Genomic DNA, 23258 nt, shown 5'->3' on the forward strand with positions numbered 1-23258 from the left:
TTGAAATACATATATATATATATATATATATATATATATATATATTGCTGTGTTTGTTTTAAAAACATGTCTTAATTAGATGCATTTATGTTTTTTTTATTTAACATAGCACTCTTTTTTTTTTTTGTCTAACACACTCCAGGAAGCATCAGTATAAAGACAGGGAGTAAATCACCTGCCCTGCAGCTAATGGCCAACCTGCTCCGCCATCTTCAAGATTAAGCACAAAAAACTGCCAAAGTCTTCAGTCGATAAATTCTGTCATCACTCTCGTTCGAAGTTAATTGCTGACACGTAATTATGAAGTTTTCTCTCCTGGCCATTAGTGCAACTGTCACGTTTTGAAAAGACACACATGCCTTTTTTTTTTTTTTTTCTCTCCCTCCCCCCTCAGACGGAGACACTATCTCCGCCAATTATTTCCACGCCTGCTCATTTACCGAGCTTCATGCCTCAGCTACCTTGGCGGCAGATTCACTCGTGTACTCTAGAACCCGCCGCCTCTGTCTGTGTCGTCTCTTCATTTCCTGATTCCAGCCTCCTGCCTCTCCTTTGGTGTTGTTCTTGTCTCCTCTTGCGAGTCCAGCACCTTCATCGAACTCCCCCTCACTTGTCGCCCCCCCTCCTCGTCCCCTTCACCCTTGCCTTGTCTCTTCACGTTCAGCGTTTCCTTTTTCTCTCTCTTCTCTCCCACTGTCTGTTCCCTTTCTTATCTCTCCTGCCTCTCCACTCGACCTTTCGCCCTGTCAGCCCACATCTCCTCCCGTTGTCTGGCTCTACCTGGCCTCTGTTCTTTTCCTCGTGTCCCCTCACTGACAGCTTTACCTCCCCCTCTAAGTCGCTGCATCCCCGCTGTCCATCCACCCTCGCTTCACCTTCTTATCTGGCCGCTGTCCACGGCACCCACCGGTGCAACACCTGCCACTTGAGAGACACTGTGTGAGGGAATCACTGTGACAAAGTGCTTGTGAGGATCTGCGAAATGTTCTAAATTTAAAACCGTCCACTCTAGACGTTTGTCCTGCTTGCTTTGTTATTGTGGCTAAGCCCGTGTTGTTCTGGTGTGTTTGTCTTGTTTTTCTGAGTGTTTGTCTCAGTTCGCTGTGCTCTCTTGGCCCGACATACAGCCAGACACGTGGATTAGACTTCGATCTAGGCTGCTTGTCTTCTATTCTGAGATCCCCAGAAGGAGAAGCCTGTTAATTTAGCTGCTATAAATACAGGACCTCCTCAGCGGGTCACTCTAACACCCGCTGCATGGAACTGGACCGTGGTGACAGCTCCTTCACCCGGTGTGTGTGTGTGTGTGTGTGTGTGTGCATTCCTTCAGAGCTGGCTGGCTTGCCTCCGGCGCAGTGGTGCATGGTTTGTGGTGCCACCATTGACAAGGACGTTTGGACAGAGCCTCAGCAGGGCTTTCTCTTGTTCCACTCTTTTCTCTCTTTATCCTTAGAACAAGCTTCTTTTCTGGTCCGTCTTTGCTCACGTTCATCGCTTACATGTAATGGTTTCTATACTGATTAAATAATCTATCAAAGAATCTTTCCAACAAACGATTTAATGGCTTCGTTTATAAAACATGAATTTGATCCTGGTGATTCTCCATTATTTGGGATAATAATGCATATATTAACATGGTAAACGTGCGGTAAAGTGATTCCAGGAAGTTTCACGTTCATTTTGATTATTATCCAGGTAATATCGGGAATTATAATCCTGACATTAAATTTTCAAATCATCCCATGCCGAGTCCAAGGGGGCCTAGTTAATTTAAGGTGAGGCAGTATATCAAAAATTAAAATTATCCTGATATGAGACTGTACATCATCTTAGATCTGGATACTGTCATGTTGTGATATGTGATATGAAGCGTTGTTTTCCTGGTTTTAAAGGCCGCTTTGCCATAAAGTGATGTCATTTTCTGAACATACCCCACTGTTCTACTTGTTCTAATACTTCTCTTAATGCACTGAGCCATTAATTAAATCCACATTACTGATGATTATTGATCAGAAATCGTTCCTACACTTAAATCGTTGTATTGATATTGGTATGGATTTGGTATGGTGGTGTTTGATTATGTTGCCAAATCCACACTGTGAGGTGTTTTTTTTTTTTTTAACTATTGGCTATTTTGACCTGCTTGACCTGATTGTTGTAGTTGTTCTACAAATGAAAGATATTTGATAGCTTGGGGAATTACTTAGGATTATTTGATTATCAAAGTTGTCAGCAATCAGTTAAATGATTTATGAAATGACTGTGTCAGGTAGGGATCGACCAATATGGTTAAAAATCTTGGTGTCAGAATGTATGATAACAGGTACATTTTCCCTAAGTACTGCGCTAAAGAACAAAATGTACAAGAGGTACTTGTGTTTTGAAATGTTCAGCTGTACATTTATTTGGTTACTACAGTTACTAATTACTTTGCATATTCAGATTATTCAGTGTTGATTGGCTATTACTCGTGACGTGTAACTAATCAGATAGTGTTGTGGGCGGGACATTGAGTGAGACCACGGAGTGCTGACGACAGACAGGAGAAGTGTGCTGCATCAGAATCAAGAATGCATTTTTGACTTAATTTGTTATATCGGCTACTGGACAAAAAAAAAAAAAAAAACAGATATCAGAAAACAAAATACTGGCCCTGACAATCGGTCTATCCCTACTTTCAGGACTGAAGCCTGTCTGTCTTTCCCTTTGGCTGCACTTTTGTATTCAGGATGTGAATTCTACAAATAGCAGACCATTTTGGTCTCATTTTTGTAGTATCGGTGATCTAGGAAATCCACATCTTGCGCTCTTGCTCTCTTTTAAAAGCTCTCTGTAAAATTATTAACTCCAGTATTGACTGCATACATATCAAATACACAAACGCTGGCTTGGCTTTCTCAGTTCTTCTCCTCTCTCCAAAAACACACGCTTGGATGAAGGAAACCGACCGGATCGATCGGCCCAAATCTCATAAACAAACACTTTAAAACTGAATTCTACGCTTGTAACATGCAGACATGCAGCAGTCAACTGATATCTGTGTTTATACTGTTTCTGTAATTTGGTCTCTTTTCTCTCACAGTCTTGAGTACTTATAATTGCTGAGAGTGTTTATTTAATGACAGACTTATCTGTGCAGCTACACTGTGTTGATCATGACCCTAGACTGATCATCATCTTCATCAGGATAAACATGTTAATTCATGCTCTGATTTTGTCCGATTGCTCTTCACTCAGGGAAAGGAAATCAGAGAAATCTCCCGGCAATCACCTCAATCTCGTTAAATGCATGTCAGACTATTACTGACAGACTTTGGTGGTTTGGTTTTGTGGCAGAGTAGTTGGTCCTTATGTGTGATTTAGAGCCTTTTGTGTGGCTTTCACCAGCACGCAGAGCAATTTTGGTTATAAATCCCGAGCGGCAAGTTAGTTTTTTCCGACGCAGAGGTTAATCGGAAGCCTCATTTTGAAGTGCGCTTCATCCAAGTGCGAGGCCCCGCGTCCAAACGTGGAATTTCATGTCCAAACTGCCTTCGCTCCTCTCCCACTGCGCCTCTGAAGAACAAAGTGCGGGGCTCACGTTAACACAGAGGCAGGTAGAAAGGAGCAAAGGGGTTTGCGGGAGGAGAAGAAAGAAAAAAGGGCCGATTGAGGACAGCGGAGTGGAACGGACCGGGCGTGTGAGAGCAGGCGGAAGAAAATGAGCAGTGAAAGAATAAAAGCTTAAATCAAAAGAATAAAAAATTCATAAGAATTGGGCAGAGAGAGGCAGAAGATAAATGAGAAATATTGGAGCCAAGGAGAGGAAGGTGCATTTATCAGGCAGGAAAGGAAGGGCAAAGGGAGCATTAGAGATTGTTTGTGGGGAGATTGTGTGCTTGTTAATGAATCGGGCAAGCACATGCACGTTAGCATACACACACACACACACACACACACACACACACACACACCTGCAGTCGGGCAGATGTCACATGCCATTTGTTCATATTATAAAACACAAAGTAATCTTAACGTTTGCCTCATTTGTTCAGCCACTTCTTGAAAGCTTCCTTCCTGAGGGATATCCTTTTGGTTTTAGGTGTTGATGTGCAAGTACATGATTCAAAAGGAGCGCCGGCACTAACAGTCAAGGTCAACCCGCCGCTCCTTTGGCTGCGTCTTTGTTTGATTCCTGGATCCCTTTGTGCCTCATCCCTCTCACTGTGCTGACAGAGTCAGGAGGGGCTTAAAGATTTGTTTAACTCTGGACAGCATCACCAGAGGCAGAGCCACACTGTTGAAAGATTGAGGGACCTTTACTGTCTGCATGTGTTTCGGTCTGTTCAGTGTGTGTGTGTGTGTGTGTGTGTATACTCCTGCATAAGTGTACGGCGCCTTTCTAATCACAGGCAGCCTGAGGCGGGATGGCTTTCTTGCCCCAGAAAAGCCAGGTCAGATTTAATTTAATAATATTATATTTCTCCCCTGAGGAGAAGTGCAGTAGTTCGAAATCTTACAAGTGTGTACATTTTCTGTGTCTGGGGTCTCTCATTTGGGCTGCAGGCTTTCGGTGTTTGACAGCTTCATTCTTTATTCTCTCACTTGAGACGGGCTGCTCCCCGTGTGTGTGTGTGTGTGTGTGTGTGTGTGTGTGTGTGTGTAGCAAATAAGTTTGCACTAAATGATTCAGCATCTCCGTGTCTGCTCACTGGGGCGGCGGGCTCGTTGGTAGGAGGGCAAAAGGCCATATGTTTGAATGTTGTGCATTGCATCGCTCTGTTACACACACTCATGCACACACACACGCCACTGAACAATGGCACTCTCGAGTGCTTTCAGACACACCTTGCTGATGTATCCACGGGAGACCTTTAAAATTACTGCAGACTTTTCACTCTCTTCTCGTCTCCTCTAATCCCCTTTTCCTTCATTTCACCCCAAAGGCCCTTTTTTGTGTGTCATTATCTGTTAGAGAAGTCATGTCTTTCATTAGCCTCTCTCACAGCACTTCCCTAATAACGTCTTCTTTCAAATGTGTCATTGTCTGTGCTTTCTCTTTCTGTGCTCGCAGGACAGCGACATCCAGAAGAAGATCGACCATGAGATCCGGATGCGCGACGGGGCCTGTAAGCTGCTGGCCGCCTGCTCCCAGAAAGACCAGGCGCTGGAGGCGGCGAAGAGCTTGCAGACCTGTAGCACTCGCATCATGGCGTACATGTCGGAGCTGCAGAGGATGAAGGAGGCCCAGGTCATGCAGAAGGTCACGCGGAGGTCGTCGGACGCAGGGCCGATGGACGACAGACTCCCATGCAAAGGAAAAGTGGCCATCTCAGGTAAGTCTGGATGTGTGTGCGAACCTTTTAGTGTCATTATTTATTGGAGAGGCTGACATCCAGCTCCCTCTCTGTCTCTCTCTTTCTATTAGAGGATGTTTCATTCTCACATTGTGACTTACAGGCGCTGCCCATTGTGTTATAAGAGAGGGCAGTCATATTTATGATAATGGAGCAACTCTGTTTGTATCGCGGACACACAGCAGAGAGATAATTCACAACATGGGTGAAAAAAGGTTTTTTTTTTCCCTAGCTGTTGTCATTTTGTTTGTTTTTAGAAGATAATGCCGAGGTAAAAAAAAAAAATATTAATGAGATGCGAGACTGGGAGCGCCCGCGTGTGTGTGTGTGTTAGTGGGTGGAGGTTCACCGGGGTGCTGCTGCATGTCTGGCACCCAGCTGGAGAGCATGTTACTCAAACTCGCACAGACACACGTACAGTCAGTAATTAGCCGGGGATAGCTTGACTGAAAGCAGCTCGGGGAGGGAGGCGCACTCACAGATACACACTCGTTAGTTAGACAGAGAGGGCGATTAACATTTTTTGTGCTCTAATCCCCTGCCTGTTGTCGTTACAGATCTGCGGATCCCTCTCATGTGGAAAGACACCGAGTACTTCAAGAACAAAGGAGGTGAGGAGCCACCTCCGCGTGATGTTGCATTGATGGGTTATTAATGATTTGTGCCTGGAGGATTTATTAATGATTTGCTTCTGATGGGGATGGTGTGCACCTTCACACAGTGAAAAGGATGATTCAAATAAGGAGTTCATGCCTGGTATTAACATGCTACTCGAGCGATTGGATCTCACCTTGCCGCTCTTTATGCAAATAAAGCCAAACATCAAGGGAACAAACGGATAAGTTGTTCATATTTTTACACAAATTAAGAAATATCATCATGTGTATCATTGGCCGAGTTAACAAGAAGGCCTGAATAGTGAACCATAGTGCATTACAGTGAACCAAATTAAAAATCTGACAGTTGAGTAGTCCTTCCGTGTGACGCAGAGTACATGTGCATACACACTGCTAAAAGAATGTGGGCCACTTCCGAATGTGTGATCTGATCTCAGATGCGTGTTCACGCCTGTACTTGGAGCTGTCCACTTGTGACCAGATCACTCAGGACACATGTTGATACCAAAGTGTGAACAGCCTCAAAGATAACGAAAGTGTGCAAAAGCTTTAGGTGTGAGTGTGGGATTCCTCATGCCTAAAGAACAAAAATCACCTTTTATCATTGGCTTGAGGGTGAGACGCTGAAGTGAGCTCTTACTTTCACATATTAGAGATATGCTGATCCATGCAACCGTGCAGACAGACCGTACAGTGTGACATATTCTCTATGATGCAGGGTCTGTTGCACAGGTCCAGGAGCTGATGAGTGCAGTCTGTTGCAGCTTTAACAGTTCCCTGCGTTTAACAGGAACTGATTTCTTCAGACGTGAGAAACTCCTGGCAGCACAACCTGAGCCACTGTTCATTCCTGCTGGCTTTGCCTCTTGGCTCGGAGAGGCAGCAGCACACAGGCGCTGAACCAAACTGGGTCATTATTAGCAGGGTAGAGAATATGAAAAACAAGTGAATCTGTTGTCTCTTCTGTCCTGTTGAATAGAACTGTGAACCAGGTCATATTTAAATGTTATCGTGGTATTTCAGAATTCATTTGCGCACTGAAAATTTGAACGGTGCTAATCTTCATATTGACTGTTTGCCATCCCACCTCCTGTTAATAGAGTCAACGCGGGTTAGCCCGCATGCAGTCATTATACGTCTCCGTTCTCATTTTCTCCCCCGGCAACCTGAACAGAATTAATCTGCATGACCTGTGCATGTAAATGAACTCAAGAGACAGGTAGTCGACTCTTAACAAAGCTAAATGAGGCTGTTAGTCAAGGTCATTAAGCACACCAAGGCATAAACTGAGCCCGGGAGGTGAGGAGTAAAGCATGTTCCTTCTCTCGCGTGTCCAATCATATTTTATTTGTTTGAGTGGTGAGCTCAGACTCTGTGAATATGAGGTATCAGTGTGCCAAAGCACATAAGAGGGAGCGCACCCCCTCTTCTCAGCCGTTTTTTCTTTCAGCTTTAACCTTGAGTTTTAATGAGAAGAAGAAGAAAAACTCACAATTAAAGAAAGATACCATAAGGGGCCAAACTATTAATATTACAACAATGATACCCAAGATACTGTTTCTTGCGTTTCTCGCTGTCCTAATTGATTACTAATCATAACAAAGCATGCCCAAAAAGGATATTAAGGGCTTCTTCGTGATGCACGTGTGTTCCCTGAGGTAGTTTTAGTTCACGCAATGCAACATTAAAGACCATTGTGGTTCAGTTTCAGCCACAAAACTGCAAACAATGCTTCTTAGGATTTTTTGGCACAGCTGGCCATTGAGTCTGCCGAACTGAAACTAACAACAGTCGAAGTGCTTACGAGGCAAATAGAGGAGCTGATCTCTTAAACTGAAACTACTCAGGTCAGAGATGTTCTCTCAACGCTTTGTTCAGTCAGTCACATATCATCTTCAGGGGTTGCAGGTGAGGCTGTTTTTGAGCTGAAAACGACTTTCCTCGTGATGCAACTGAATGAAAGCTGTTGTTTTCATATGCTTTTCGTTCTGACTTTCCACCTCGTCCTTTGTAGAGCTTCACCGGTGTGCAGTGTTCTGCCTGCTGCAGCTGGGAGGAGAGATCTTTGACACAGACATGGTGATAGTGGACCGGACACTCACCGATATATGCTTCGACAACACCATCGTGTTGTAAGTCGTCCCGTCGGCCACACATTTGCTTAAAAAAATGCAGGAAAAACACATTCAGCCTGCAGGTGACACTGAGAATGTTTTCATCCTTGCGCAGTAATGAAGCCAGCCCGGGTTTTGAGCTGCGCGTCGAGCTGTACAGTTGCTGCTCGGAGGACGACTACTCAGCAGGGAGCACGCCGAGGAAACTAGCCAGCAAGCTGAGCTCCTCGCTGGGGCGATCGGCTGGGAAGAAGCTCCGGGCAGCCATGGAGCCTGGACCATGTAGTCCTGTTAGCAATGGAGGGGCGACTCCTCTTCTGCTGCCAGTTCCATCCGTACCGTAAGACTAATTTGAAATATTAGCAAGTATTTGTTTGTCGTTTGTCGCCATGCTTAAACACAGAATAAGTGTCTGTCCTCTTTCCTGACAGGGGCCCCAAATACCACCTCCTAGCTCATACCACCCTGTCACTGTCGCACATCCAGGACAGCTTTCGCACACATGACCTCACCATCTCAGGCAACGGTGAGTGGCAGCCTTCATCAATCTGTCTCCGCACCATCTTTCTCCAGTCTCTGCCAAATCAGCCATCTGTCTGTTTTTTTTTTTTTTTGCCCCCCTTACTCGCCCATCACTGTCCCGCCTCTCCTCCCTGCATTCTAATAATTTCCCTTAAACCGAGCATATTGGGCGCCTTCTCCCCTCCTTCTCCTTCCGCCCCCCCCCTTCCTCCTCGTCCTCCCATGTTCTCTGACAGACAGCCATTGTCAAGGTCACTGTAATAAAGGCTGGTGCTGGTGAGGGGACCGCTGTGTAAAGCTGTAATGATGTGGGCTAACAAGGGCCCAGACCTCAGACAGACAGGCCCCTAGTGTTTTATTCATTGGCCCTTCAGCCTGCTGTAAAGTTTCATTGCAGCACTTCATGACATTCCCTGCAGCTGCCAGTCTTTTACACCCCTGTGCCTTGTTTCGTGTGTTGAAGGGGGGCTGCGGTACGTCATGAGGAAAAAGTGTGTTGTGTGTGTGTGTGTGTGTGAATACTGAATGCTACGTGGGAATATTTTTATTTATTAATACTGTTTATTTTTGCCTGTCCGCCTCTCTCTCCCCCTGCAGAAGAGTGCTCTTATTGGCTGCCGCTCTATGGCAGTATGTGTTGCCGCCTTGCAGCGCAGCCTCACTGTATGACCCAACAGATGATGAGTGGATGTTTGAAAGTAAAGGTAAGTTGGCAGGTGTGCGCGGCGGTGATGGATGGAGCATTCCTCTCGAGGTCTCCATATTTTTTGGCTGGAGCCCTGGTTTATTTATGTCCTTTTCTGCTCCTCTCCTTCCTATGTTGCCACCTTTCTTTGTGTTTCCTTCCACACTCAACTGATCTCTTCTCTCTGCCTCGCAGCAGTTAGGTGGTGACCCTCAGAGTTGGGCGGAGGTGTATGCCGTTCTGAAAGGAACAAGCCTTTTCTGCTACCACCGGCAGGAAGATGTGGAGGCTAACATCGAGCCAGCGTTCACCATTGCCATCAACAAGGTCAGCAAAGGCAAAAATGAAGAAACTTAGTAAAACACTGTCTCCCAAGGTTGATCCAGCCTCACAGAACCTATACAGTTGTGTTGTTTTTCAGTAACGCCTCGGGCATTGAGGAAATGGGAGCAAGCAAGGAGACTGAGCCAAAAAAAAAAAAAAAAAAGGAGTAAATAAGAAATGATGCTCTTCTCTTAGCAACTACGTCTATGCTGCCCTTGAACGAGACATTTAGCCCTCAGCTGGCCCCAGAAGAGTGGCTCAGAAGCCAAGGGTAGAAAACCAGTTCCGTTGCTCAGCTTACAGGTGTAACTGTGCAGATGTTGAGCAGGGCTAGGAAAGAGCAGGCATATCTGGATGTGGGCCATCAAAGATTTCCAGAATAAATCTTCTCCTGTCACAATCGAATGCAGTAAGATTCAGCAGTCAAGTCATATCTCTCTGATCCGTCCGTTTTTCCAGGCACCGAAGTGAAGAACAGTCAGTCAGCTATACAGGCAGCCAGCCAGTCAGGTTCTTCATCATCTTATTTCCTGTGTCTGAGAGTTAATGCCCGTGGGGCTTCTCATTCCTTCCACCCAGCCCGGTGTAGCCTCTGACCCTGAGCTCACAGCCCACCTGAAGCCAAGTCGGTCAGATCAGGTCGGCATGATCCTTTGTTAGCCAGTTGCCTGGCTCATCCAAAGAGGAAGGAGGAGGTAGCGCACAGCATGCAGATGGATGAATGAATGGAGCAACACTGCCATCTAGTGGTCACAGACAGACCTAGATGCAATAGGCGTAGAACAAGGAGGTGGGAATTGGGAGTCTGCACCTTTTGTTGGATAATTGCTGAAGGGAAATGGTTTGGAAGAGGACTAATTAGCGGCTTTATTAGTAAGGGCTTATTTTCAGTGGGGACTCCCAATTACAATTGCAGTAATGATCACTTGTTGCTGAACATGATTTGGTTCGTTCAGGAGTGCTGGCATTCAACCCTGACTGTAGTCATTTTGTGGCAGATGATTGTATTCTTTGTCACCGGTGTGTTTTCAGGAGACCAGGATACGTGCGTCGGAGAAAGACTCCCAGAGTAAAGTTCAGAATATCTGCGTGAGCAACCAGTACGGAGGCGAGGAGGTCACACACACGCTGACCACAGACAGCCGCGAGGACACACACCGGTGGATGGAGGCTTTCTGGCAGCATTTCTATGACATGAGTAAGTACGGAGGGAGGGCGTGCGATACATCCGCGACACACACTAAAATGACTCAATTTCGAGGACTGGTTAATGTTCTGTGTCTGCTGCTCGGCATGCTGAAAATGACGGTTCATCTCCCGACGTGCAGGCCAATGGAAGCAGTGCTGTGACGACCTAATGAAAATTGAGCTGCCATCGCCGAGGAAACCGGCTCCTGTCACACCGAAACAGGGCTCACTCTATCACGAAATGGGTAAGCACCTCTCTCTCTCTGGTTGCATCACCGCGGATGTGCGATCACAAAACATCTTTGGTCACTTTGATCTGAAGAGGGAAGTGGGAGAAGTGGAAAGAGAAGACAGGGAAAGATGTGCCTGCGATGCATGTGACTGCTGTGTGTAGCTTTTAATTTCCTTGGGTCCATGTGCATGAGAGAGACGCTGCCACAATTAAATTTCTTCCTCCTCTCCGATATCTGGAACTCACACTCTGCTTTACTTCTCTGAACTGTGGATAGAACAGGTCTTATCTCTGACACGCTGACTCACTCTCTGTCCTTTGTTTCTCTGTCCCTCTTTGTCCTTTTCAATTTTTTCCTTGTGTGTCCTGAATCCATCACTCCTTGGCTGTGCCTCTTTTGTCCTCCTTTATTATTGTGTGTCCTCATCCATTATTCATAATCAACGGCACATTTTCCATCGACTTTCACTATTAATTTTTCACGGGTGAATCGTCTTTATCCGTTGAACGGATCTTTTTTTTTTGTCCCCTCATCACGCCTTGACATTCATTTCCTTCATGAACACGCGCCAACAAAAACACAAAACTGATCTCCACCTGTTGCACACCTCCTATCCACTCTACCCTTTCCCTCTCTCCCCAACCTCCCTCTCGGTTTGTCCTAACCCCTCCTGGCAGCCCCTCTTGCCACACCCTCCTGTGAGGGTCTTCTGCTGCAGGATAACGCTGTGTCTGCTGAGATTCGTGCTCTGCTCTCGTCCTATTACAACGACAGGTGAAGTAACAGGAGTAGGGCTCCATATAAGTTATGTTGTGGTAAATGTGGAGGATTTACTGCAGATCCAGAATCGGCCTCCTCTGGCTGACGGTGAGTAGGTTCTGTGAAACATTACAGGACAGGATCTCTATGGATCATGGATATGGATGGCTTGCTTTTTGATACACGAGCATCGTTAAATCCCAAATACACAAGTGAGCAGAACTAAAATATGCAAAACACAGTTTGCTTTTTGTTTGGATTTTCATGATGCTGCTTCACTCTGCAATGCATCACCAGACAAACAAAATATCTCAACATCTCATCTGAACTCCAGATTAACTCAAGGACACCTTTCAAAGTAACAATCCCTTCTAAATCCATACTTCCAGCGAGATCAAAATATTTCGTGATTTTGCTTCATAATTACAATCCATGCCCTGTCTTATGAATTTGGAAAAAAAATAGACAAGAAACCTTAAAATTCATGAAAGACATGACTATAATTTTTTTTTTACTTGTTACATGTCAGATTGAATCCAAACCAATTATTCAGATCTGTCAGGCAATAACCTTTTTGAATAACAAGTTCAAGCTCGGTCTCCAGCAGTATGATGATGGGTTTTGCTGCCTCTCTCCTGCAGTTATTGAATCATCCGATGACCTCAGCAGCACCGTGTCAGACATCCTGGCTCGGAGGATGCAGGAGCTGGAGCTCCGCAGCCAGCTGGGCACCTCCCCCACCTGGATGTCTGTGTTTGACGAGAGCAACCCAAAAAGCGCTGGCCGCCCCCGTCCCTGTACCTCTCGCCTCTCTGGCCACAGCCCCTGCACCCCTCCTCGACTGCCCCGGAGCCCTCTGAGCCCTCACCGCTGCCCACAGCTGGGTCTGCTGTCCTCAGACGCAAGCCTGACTTCTGACAGCGACAGCCACTGCAGCACCAGCCCCTGCTCTCAACGCCACGGCTGGCCCGAGCCTTCCTCAAACTTCTCTCTCTTGTCGTCCTCCCCCTCCCGTCTGAGGCCACGCACTCTGTCGCTGGATGCTAAGCTCAGCACCCTCCGAGGGAGGGGGTACGGAGGCGGAGGGACCTTCCAGTGCCCCTGCCAGCCGCCTCCCTCCTCGCTGCTCGCCCCACTCCCCATCTCCTCCCGTTCACCTCGGTCGCAGCGCAGCACGCAGACCACGCTCTCCTGCTCCAGCTCCACTTCCAGCAACAGCTCCAGCAACAGCGAGGGCAGCCACAGCCCCGAGTCATCCGAGGGAGCTCCGTTCTCGAGGCCCTCCCCAGCTCGACGCAGCCTCAGGAACCTCAGGGCCAGACTTGATCCTCGCAACTGGCTTCAGAGCCAGGTGTGAACTGTTGCGCTGGCCTAAAGGCCGCAGTGCTCGTCAAACCATGATTTAACTGGCTTAACATATGTGAACCAACCTCAGGCACTCTGCTAGGCCACATGCACAGCCCTGAGGAGGATAAGCTGCCTCTAGCCTGCCTCCTGGTGGAGGATGGATCATGGAAGAGCCTCCTGGGGCAAACTGGAATGTCTTCTAACACAAAGGACAGTTGACAATCACTGCACAAACTAAATGGGAGGTACTCTGCTTGCTTTGAGAAACCATGGTCATGCTGCTTTGGAGAAAGTGATGCTAAAGACTGATGCACACGTCACACTAAGCCTACCGTCTGTCCTCGGACTCTAATCTCGGAATTAGAAAAGGTTTTGCTCTCCGCATCAGCCATCCCGGCGACTCAAACTTTATTTCAAGGTCATCTCTACTAATGCACTAGCAGTATTTTTGACTGGATGTTTCCTATCTATATTTTATAAGTAAAGGTTTGCGGTGTTTATGCTATGAAAGCCAGTGAGCATGTGGCGGGATGAACATATAGGGTATAATCAAGAGTTCTCAGACGTTAGAGAAACTGTTAAGTGTGGAGGGACGGGTTGGTGTCTGTTGCCTGTACTGTGATCTACTTCGGTGTACGTATCCAATTAATCATTCAGCGGATGATCTTTGTGGTTCTCCAGAAATGACTATGCACCATGTTGTTTTATTGCATGATCTGACGTTCAGTTTTTAAATGTTGAACTACTCGAGATCATCTCAACAATGAATCTGGTGAAAGCTTAACTTTATGCAAGTGCTCATACTTACTGTACTGGTAATTACTGTGATCTCTTCAGGGTAAATGATCTGTGCTCTGGTCTTAAGTTTTACACATTAATCTGCACGCTATCGACAGACTGTCTTCAGAAATGTACAATACATCCATACATGCATAGAACCAAGAAAATAGAATAAACTGAAATGAACCAAAGTGAAAGTATTATTGAACACCCAAGCCATACTCACAGCCCCCCCCACACTGCCTCGCTGCAGTATAGTGGCTCCTCACTTCCAATGAAATGTGAAAAACGTCCACCGATCAAATATTTATGCAACACAGAAACATTTTATTATTTTACGGTGGCTGCATTCAAGGCAACTTTATGTACTTTCTAAACGCCCCCAACCATTAGGTCACGGTAGTAAGAAAAATAATTTAAAAATTTTACACTGCCACCTGTTTTTCTTTTTAAATAACTATGTGAGTTATTGTCATTTAGACAGCTCTTTACAGCAGAAAACATCTGACTGAAGGCGTCCATGTGAAAACAATCCGTCTGTGCAGTAAAGCCTCTTCTTCTTCTCTGTCTGTCGTTTACTGTGGATTTTACTTTGGTAACAGTTTTCCCTCTTGGGGATCAGAACAGCAAAGCAAACATTTCTACTAAGAATTAAAACTGTCAAATGTTTGGAAAAAGAAAAAAAAAGCAAGCATTTGTTACTGTAAATTAATTTTTATATAAGTTAACAAATAAACCTCCTCTCTTCGTCTTTTGTTACATTATTGATTTTGTTATAAATGCAGCTATATTGATACCTGATTACTATCATAATGTTAACAGATGATGTGCAGATCTTTAACTGTTACGAATAGATAACATTGAATGTTATAACCTTGCAAGAGTTTTCCTGTGTTAGCAGGCTTTGTGTTCTGCATGTACGCCGTCCTAGGGGGCAGATATAAAATGAGAAAAAATGTGGAAAATCTCATGTTTAAATAATATAACATTAATTATAATAAATGTTTTATCGATTCACAGCTGACTCATTTTTCTCTACATGAGATATGATCTTTGATTCCTGTTTTGATGGTAAGACCTCTTAATTTGAAATCCTGTGTTTTCTTATATTTTGATAGATACATGGACGGATTCCTTAATCATAACTTAGCGCAGAATATTTGACTGTTAACAGGTAAAACACCCCGACTTGTTTCTGTGGTAGACGACAAATGGAGTTGAGGGAAACATTCTTTCATCTCCACCATGTTCACTTTTTTCCTGCGGTGGGAGAGCTTTCTGTCAGATCAAGTGCTCGCTGCACTTTGAGCATATGATGGATCATATTCTATCCAGTTCTGTGTGTCTGCTCTTCCACCCTCCAGCAACAAATCCCACAGGAGGGCCCATCTTGTGTGAAGATGAAATTCCATATAGAAGCTGCAGTTGTCTGTCTCGCGAAAGCATCAAGAAAGGCAGGCAGAACAGATGCTTTATTGTCAATGTTTGATAGCAAAGCCTTAGATTTGTCAATAGTACAAAGCACTGTTACAAACATAGGAGGTAGTCGACACTGAGTCTTCACTGAGCATTGTAAAATGCATAGAGAAATACTATGGCCATATTGACTCTGTTTCAAATGCCTCGGAGGGGAGCCTGAAGCTCCCTGCTTACTGTCTGCAGTGCAGAGTTGTACCATTGTTGTGCTATTATAATTTCACAACTGCTTAAAGTATAAAAAAAAGATACATATAATCATATTAAACCCAACATATACATATCACATGAATAAATACTTTATATTATATGCTTCATATCATTAGGATTATTGACTTATGTAACCCAATAGGTGCATTTTACACAAAGTTTGGCAATTATATGATTTCTGTTGGATTACATGAGTAAATGAACAATGTTACATCAAGTTGGAGATAAATGACCCTCTTTCACGTCCTTCATATTTAAACACTTATCTTTGTGCACTTGTGCTTCCTCCAGCTCCATGATCCCCTCTCATTAGCAGGCGCTCCGTGGATTACACGCCCGCAGCGCCACCCCGGCCAGAGTTCTCCAGGCGAACGTGGAGAACTTTGCGGGGCACGTTCCGGCTCGGCTGATGTACGTCGATGCAATTCGGTGGAGCCGCTTGGCACCGAAGGTGTTGTAGTGTCCTGGGAGGACTTGGTCAACCTGTTAAATGAATTTGTGGTTAACACCCTAAAATGATGCACAGTACATGCTACATTAAATCCTAAATCGTCAGTTGTGGCTGGGGTTGCAGGATGTGGCCAAAACAAAAACCCTGTTGTGATTATTGTGACCAGATATTGTGATTAAGAAATGAGTTATGATTTTTCCATTTTTCAATTTTCATTTTGACTGAAGCAACTTAAAATCATGGCGATGTCACACTTATTAGAGTTTGTAACAAATTTAAATGCTGCCTCTGTTGTAGGCCCGGGCGCCTCTGCAGCACCACAGTACCTCATTAGAAAGCTGTCTTGTCACTCATTTTGCTTCCATCAAACAATTGCAACCCTCAGCAATTAGGCTATTTTACTTTGCCACATTCTTTGAATGTTTTAATAATATTCAAATTAACTGTGCAGCCCTAGTTGTGGCCCACTCAACCTTAAAGGATAAGTTCAACCAAAAGTTTAAATTCAGTCACGATGAACTCACCGTCACCCTTGCTAATGTGAAGCCAGGTGAAGTTTCACTTTACTAAAACATGTCTTCAACTGAAAAGCAGCGGTTCAGCATTCTCCTAAATGACTTAAGTAGATGGGAACTTGTTTTAAAATGTAAAAAAAACAAAAAAACAAAACATAAAATGGCTCCATACAGCTCATCTTGTGTATCCAAGTCTCTGAAAGCACTAAGTTAAAGTAGAAGGAAAACAATCCTTTCATTTCTCAGAGAACCAATTGTATCCATCAGTGCATGGTGCACAGCTGTGATTTAACATACAGCTGAAAAACATTTCAGTGAATCTTTTGATTTACATGGGATAGTTATATATGGTATTAATGTAGAGTTTCTAGAGAGAACACTGGTAAACTGTAAATCTTATTGTCACTGAAGGTGGTGAATGATTGTTGGCTCGGCAGCTGCATTTAACAGACATTTCATACGGGATTGGACCGTTTGTGCATCAAAACTCAAGTAAACTGACACCAGATAGTAGAACTATGGGCTGAAGTGTTTAGGTGGCTGACCCGGTGTGATTCAGTGTTACCTGTTCGCTGTCCACCAGCCCAACCAGGCGCTCACAGCTGCTGACGTAGTCGCTGACGCGGCTGTAGGGCAGCCAGTCGATCATGGAGCCGTCGTACACAACATCTCCGCTGAAGAGCAACTTATTGTCATGGTCGTGGAGGCAGATGCTGCCCCGGGAGTGACCGGGCATGTGGAGGACCGTCAGCTGCCTGTCGCCCAGGTTGATGACATCACCTGGAGAGTAAGGAGGCAGAGATACAGATACCATGTAACTTCAAGTGCATCCCATTCCCAGGCTTACATCCATACTAAATCCTATTTTCTGCATAGTCTGACTGGCTGGAATCAAGCCTGGGTTATATTTCTGTCACCTCTTATCAGTATGATGCACAGAGTTTAGGACATTCTGCATGTAATTGATTTAGTCCAGATCAGCTTGGAGAGGCTCAGTGTGACAGTAGTGAAACTGACACACCAGGCAATGAGATATTCCATCTGCACTGCAGCAGTGGCTCTGACACAGCAAGTCAGTGTATTGGCCGACGGTGCAGAAATTACCTCTGAATACTAAAGACGCTAAAGGTAAAGCATCAACATAAACAAACCTGCTCATGCCCAACGCAGCATCCTTTGTGATATGAGCGCTGTGCAACAACTGTCATGACATGAATGAAAATCTAAAGCTGCAGAATGCGAGTTTCATCTATTGGCGATTGATCTGCTAACAGCAAAGTGTTGTGAGGTCAGTAAAACTCTCAAGAGTGGCCCATCTCTGGATTCTTTTCTTCTGTCTTCTTTCTTAGAAGTAACAGAATCCAAAGCCATCGACACGGCGGCTTAAAATAGAGCTGCTCTGCAAATACACATGAAGACACATGCGGCTGGATCAGATGCTTCTCAGCTTGAGGACAGCAAAGTTACAAAGAAATAAAAGGGGACTGGAACACATTGATACATCCACATGCACAATTAAAGGCTGTGCACTTATTAGTGTGCTCCGGACCCCTTTATCAATACAGCCTGGTTAGGTTGGGCCCTTGACAAACGACCTGTCTCTGCACTCTTGTGTAATAAGACATTTACACCTGTGTAAGCACTGGCCAGAACCCCATGATGTTAGAATCCTCTGTGCACCATCCATCATGACACTGATGAAAAGCCTAGATACTGCTTCCTTCTCACCTCATACAGCACCGGATCACTGTCTCCACTGCACAACACCTCTCTAACATGTGCACGTTATGCATCCGCATCTGTGTGTGTGTGCGCGCGCATGTGTGTGTACATTCAGTTAGTAAGACTCCTTTGTGTCGTGAAATCCTCCTGTGGGGATGGAGAGGATCCTGTTCAGAGTCCAGGCGCACCCGTTAAAATCGCCTAATGGTATCGACCCTGATGTTTATCCCTTGGCAGGTGCGTTCAGACCTTATGACCTGGCGTGTGATCGCAGATCCACTCCCCTACAATAAATCACATCAGCTGAGACTGCAGACTCCTGCCTACCTTCCTGCAGTATGTGCGTAGGCTGCACAGCCTTCACTTTGTAGTGCCTTGCCCTCCATCCCGGACTGGGAGCCTCGACTATCTCCCTGTCGCTGAGCCAGGTGACCGTCTCGAAGTTGTCTCCGTTGGCCAAGGCATCGACCTCGGCGCTGTGGACGCCCACCTGTTGGAACTGATGCAGCCCGCCCGAATGGTCGAAGTGGGCGTGGGTGGCGACGGCCAGCAGCGGGTTCTTCCTCTGCGGATCTTTGCCGAGCAGCCCCTTGGCGTCGATGTAGTCAGGTAAGCTCCTCAAGCCCAGCCCGGTGTCTATCACCACGTCCTGGTGTGAGCCGCGGAGCAGCCAGATGTTGGCCCGGTTGTCTGACTGGTAGAACCGCTCCTGGATCCAGAAGATACCGTCTCCGAGCGATTTGTGAGCGTACCAGTCGGCTGCAGACATCCCAGTTCATGCGCTTGTCGAAGTAGCCTGCTGCGGGTGTCGTGCTGTCGGCGGGATTTTGCGGCGGAGAGGTGCAACTAGCCTTCTAGCTAGAGGTGATATGTTTTCATTGAGGGTTAACGTGATGGTGGCCGCCGACACACCCTTGTTGGAAGCGAGCGTGCCCATTGGGCGAGCCGGTGAGTGACGACAACCTCAGACGCGCTACCATTGGCTGTAAATAACGCACGCCCTCTGCGACGTCACTTAGGGGCGGGGTGACGTTAAAGCCACATTTACTGCTGGAGTGGAGTGTGAGTGGAGGCTTCCTAGCCGGTGTTAGCAAAACTGTACAGAACCTCATTCGGAATTCCTTCAATTTAAGCGATTTTCAGGAGTTCTTTGACGAGCCCAACAACAGAGGAAATGGAGTAGCTGAATGTTAATGACAAGTAAACTCGAAAAGTGTAAACATGGAGACTTAGTAAAGGCTAAATGCCGATGAGTAGCCCCGAAATACACAGACTTTAACATTAGAAGCAATTTCCCAACAGTCCCATAGTGAGTATTGTAACTTACTGTGTATGTCTGTGAGTCTCTGTTGTGGTTCAACACCGCCTGCTATGCAAAGACAGGACGGAACGGCGGTGGCAGCTGTGTTACATTCACTTGTAGTGTGCACACGTGTCTGACAGTGAAGTTGACTGGACACATGTGGACTCTGTGCTGCAGGTACAGAGGAGGCTTGGAGCCATGGCAGGCAAGGGTCGCGGAGTGGCTGCCTTCACTTTCAACGTTGAGGCTCTGGGCATCGGCAGGGGCAGCATGCCAGAAGCCAGGGTGGGGCCCAGCCCGCTGTTTCCAGTAAGTACCGAGCACACACTCACACACATACAGAGATGCAGAGACCCAGTGATGACACATCATTGCAGTGCATTCAATTGACCTAAAAGCCCTCACAGTGTTGCATGGCACAGTATCTCAAGAGAGGGGGAACATCTAACTGTACTTGTAGTTGCAGACAGGTCAGAGAGGTGGGTAAAACCTGCATGGATTTAGTAGGATCTACTTTGATCTGTTGAACAAATGTATGAAAAACAGTTTTTAATTTGCATTAATTAATTATACAAATTGGGTGCGCAATTGGTCATGTTGAGCACAGGTCAAAAGCAGTGTCCCATTAAACATTTCTTCCAGAGCATGTTCCTCTAACAGACTTTCAGCTGCTGTCGGATGTGTCTGGTTCATTTCTGAATGATGCAGCAAGTATGAGAGGCGTAGTCAAAAAATGACTTGTCTTTCTTAATACCTCCTGTGCATTGTACACATCTCCTCTTGAATTAAATGTTAAAATTAAAAGTGGTGCTCAAGTCAAACTACATTTACATTACTGAAATATTACTCAATAACACAGACAACTGGTATTAAGTTAAAATACACATTATTCCTCTCAAAAGCTTCTCAGGTGTATAAGTTACTTTTTAACTACTGATTGTCAACAGCAGGCAGGCAATCAAAGGGGTTTCTTGTTTCTCCAACTCTTGAGCCTAAATGATTCCAAACTCCACTCAGTGGTCATGGTCACCTCTCCAAACCTGAGCTTGAGTTTTGTGGTTTTGTGATCAGACAGCCTTACTGGCTACAAAAATGCAGATGAAAGGCTAAGATGTTGCTAAGTTGATTACATGGTGTAATGCATAGTCAAATTACAAGTAATTTGAGAAGCTGTAATTAGTTAACTACCATCACTGGTAATCAAATACACCAAACACAGCACAATACACTTGACAGCTTGATTTAATTTTGTATACGGCCTCAAAGACCAACCAAGTCATTGTCATTTAGTTGTGTGTGTGTGTGTGTGTGTGTGCAGGAGGATTAATTACTTTTGTCCATGTCTGTTAGTTGGTTTGTCAGCCGACCTACACCACTGACTAACAACTGAACAGATTTCCACTAACTTCGATGGAGTGTGGGTCTCAGCCCAGATTAGACCCCTTTTTAACTTTTGGGACAGATCCTGATAAAGGGACGGGTGCTGGAGAATTTTTTCGCTTCCTTGATAATTGTGAGATTTATTGAATATTGACATTTTTGATAATTCTCATGGGAGTAATGTATGGTTCTTGATGGGGAAACAACTAGGCGCATTTAGGTGGCTGCTACCTTTCGAGTGATCACAGTTTTACATGGATGCAAATAATCCAGATCCAGATATTTATGTTTTATTTTCTTCATATTGGATTAGGCTTGATTATAATAAAGGTGACTGTTGGGCCTTGGTACAGGTATGGGTATTAAGTGCCTTTCTAATTCTCCATAAATAATCTGTTAGTTTAACTGTAGGATCAGTGTTGTGCAGTTCAACACTATTTTACTGTGCTTGCATGCTGACACATGTGCTCCATAGTTGTCGACTGAAGATAAGTGCGAACAAACCGGTTACACGACTGCTGTCATCTCCCCTTCCACTATGTGTCCTCCTCCAGAACACGGACTTTAAGCCAGTTCCTCTAAAAGCAGGCGAGGAGGAGGACTACATGTTGGCATTAAAACAGGAGATGAGGGGAACTATGCAACGGCTACCTCACAACATCAAGCCTAACTCCAGTAAAGCAGGTAAGTCGGAGAGTAGTGCATTAGAGACCTGCCGTCTAATAGAAATGCTATGGCAAGACAATTTTCTGCTGTGAGGGAAGATAATGCAGCACTTACGAACTAAAACATTTAATAAGGGTCATATCTGAGGAAAGGAAAGAAGGGCAGATTTATGGCAGAATATTGAGTTACAGCTGCCGCCTCATCCGAGGGTTTTAATATGATTTCTGTGGTCTGGCTTGACAGGGCCTCTTGAGTTCCCTGATTCAGCACCGAGCTTAATATATCCATAAGGTGTAGTAGACAAAATTGTGTATATGGAACGAACGATTGCTGACTTTAAAGTTGAAACTATTAAAACTAGATTTACCATCGTAGAATCAGGGGTAGTACCCAGAGGGTTGTGTTGGTTCTGATAAATAAGATGTGAGAGTGAATTGGGACTTGTTTAAGAGTGCCCTGAAGCAGAACTTTCTCTTGTTTACATTAAACAGAAGTGGAGAAGTACACAGAGAGATACTTGAAGCAGAAACAGGCAGAGGATGACGAATGGACTCCAGGTACTTGCACACACAGACGTGATTAGAGCAAATTGAGAAAAAAAGAAAAAAGGTAAATAACAGAAATATTTATTCCTGATACCTCAGACTGGAACCTCTTCCCAAAAGAATTGATGCCCCAAAAGAAAAAAACTCGAGTTAAACCAGGTATATGAAACATGAACGCAATCGTGTATGTCAGAAGATCTCATCTGTGGCTATCTGACTAAAAACCAAATGCTTAAAATCCAACAGGCACAAAGAAGAAAACTGTGATATCACGCAAAGACGCAGAGGCCATGCTGAGTAAATTAGATGTAAGCTTTTCTTCACTTGTTCTGTGTTCAACCAATTACATCTTTCTAAACTTTGCAAACATTTCATATTACTAATCTAATCTTTCAAAATCTCAGGAACTGGCAAAGAAAGATGATGGGAACCCCGAAAAGTCAGATGATGAGACTGATAAGAAAAAAGGGAATGAGGATGATGAAGAAATTGAGGAGGAAGAATATGAAGAGGAGGACATTGAGGAGGTTGGATAACAAAAGATAGCCTGACATTGTTAATTGCCACATTTGTTAAATGAAAAGATATGCAACAAGCAGATCTCATAGTTGACTGTTTCCTTTGTTTCTCTGTAGGAGAACGACTACATCGAGAGCTATTTTGACAATGGCGAAGATTTCGATGCAGGCAGTGATGATAATATGGATGGTGAAGGAACATACTGAGACAGTGTGACTCAGTCCTGCAAACTGAAGCAAGCGTGAACTGCTGAAGATCACAATTATGACGTGAACGACTGAGACGTTGAGAATATTGTTTATAATGGTTGTTTGTTTTGTTTGATCATGAGAGGAAAGCTTTCCTTAAGGACTTATGTAAATAAGAGATGCCAAACTATGTGCATACTGGCAATAATTTATTCAAAATAGATGTATTTATTTTGCAGCCTGTAGCACATTCCCACAGTTTGAAAGGCACATACTGTCAACAACACATAATGCTTTTTCATGAAGTGTCAACTTAAGACAGTGATTAAAATAAAAGGGCTATATATATATCAAAGTCTAAAATTTCACATAATTACA

At 44.8% G+C, this 23258-nt stretch overlaps 3 protein-coding genes across 6 annotated transcripts in view; 2 read left to right on the top strand and 1 right to left on the bottom strand.

Moving 5' to 3' along the window:
• rtkn (rhotekin) overlaps window positions 1-14920 on the top strand; it is a 68350-nt gene extending 53430 nt beyond the window's left edge. For 3 of the 4 annotated variants that reach the window (XM_037099354.1, XM_037099355.1, XM_037099356.1), the window contains exons 2-11: window positions 5054-5315; window positions 5894-5947; window positions 7968-8085; window positions 8183-8407; window positions 8499-8593; window positions 9187-9293; window positions 9470-9601; window positions 10631-10796; window positions 10927-11031; window positions 12420-14920. In XM_037099354.1, the coding sequence (XP_036955249.1) occupies window positions 5054-5315; window positions 5894-5947; window positions 7968-8085; window positions 8183-8407; window positions 8499-8593; window positions 9187-9293; window positions 9470-9601; window positions 10631-10796; window positions 10927-11031; window positions 12420-13135 (1980 nt within the window). In that variant the 3' untranslated portion in view covers window positions 13136-14920. Of the gene's footprint in view, window positions 1-5053; window positions 5316-5893; window positions 5948-7967; window positions 8086-8182; window positions 8408-8498; window positions 8594-9186; window positions 9294-9469; window positions 9602-10630; window positions 10797-10926; window positions 11032-11696; window positions 11794-12419 lie in introns of all 4 variants that reach the window. The other variant, XM_037099357.1, reaches the window with a different exon arrangement.
• Window positions 14921-15358: 438 nt separating this feature from the next.
• Window positions 15359-19197, bottom strand: mblac2 (metallo-beta-lactamase domain containing 2). The gene is made up of 3 exons (XM_037097366.1): window positions 18607-19197; window positions 17123-17337; window positions 15359-16074 (listed from the first exon to the last, which is right to left on the bottom strand). The coding sequence occupies exons 1-3, from the start codon at window positions 19046-19048 to the stop codon at window positions 15901-15903; spliced, it is 831 nt and encodes a 276-aa protein (XP_036953261.1). The 5' UTR covers window positions 19049-19197; the 3' UTR covers window positions 15359-15900.
• Window positions 19198-19331: 134 nt separating this feature from the next.
• On the top strand, window positions 19332-23164 carry polr3g (polymerase (RNA) III (DNA directed) polypeptide G). The gene is made up of 8 exons (XM_037097369.1): window positions 19332-19588; window positions 19760-19891; window positions 21517-21646; window positions 22120-22185; window positions 22273-22332; window positions 22420-22481; window positions 22578-22700; window positions 22809-23164. Exons 2-8 carry the CDS (start codon window positions 19781-19783, stop codon window positions 22896-22898), a joined length of 642 nt encoding a protein of 213 aa, XP_036953264.1. The 5' UTR covers window positions 19332-19588; window positions 19760-19780; the 3' UTR covers window positions 22899-23164.
• The last annotated feature ends 94 nt before the right edge of the window (window positions 23165-23258 follow it).

Source organism: Acanthopagrus latus, chromosome 5 (genome assembly GCF_904848185.1).
Source record: "Acanthopagrus latus isolate v.2019 chromosome 5, fAcaLat1.1, whole genome shotgun sequence".
NCBI lineage: Eukaryota > Metazoa > Chordata > Actinopteri > Spariformes > Sparidae > Acanthopagrus > Acanthopagrus latus.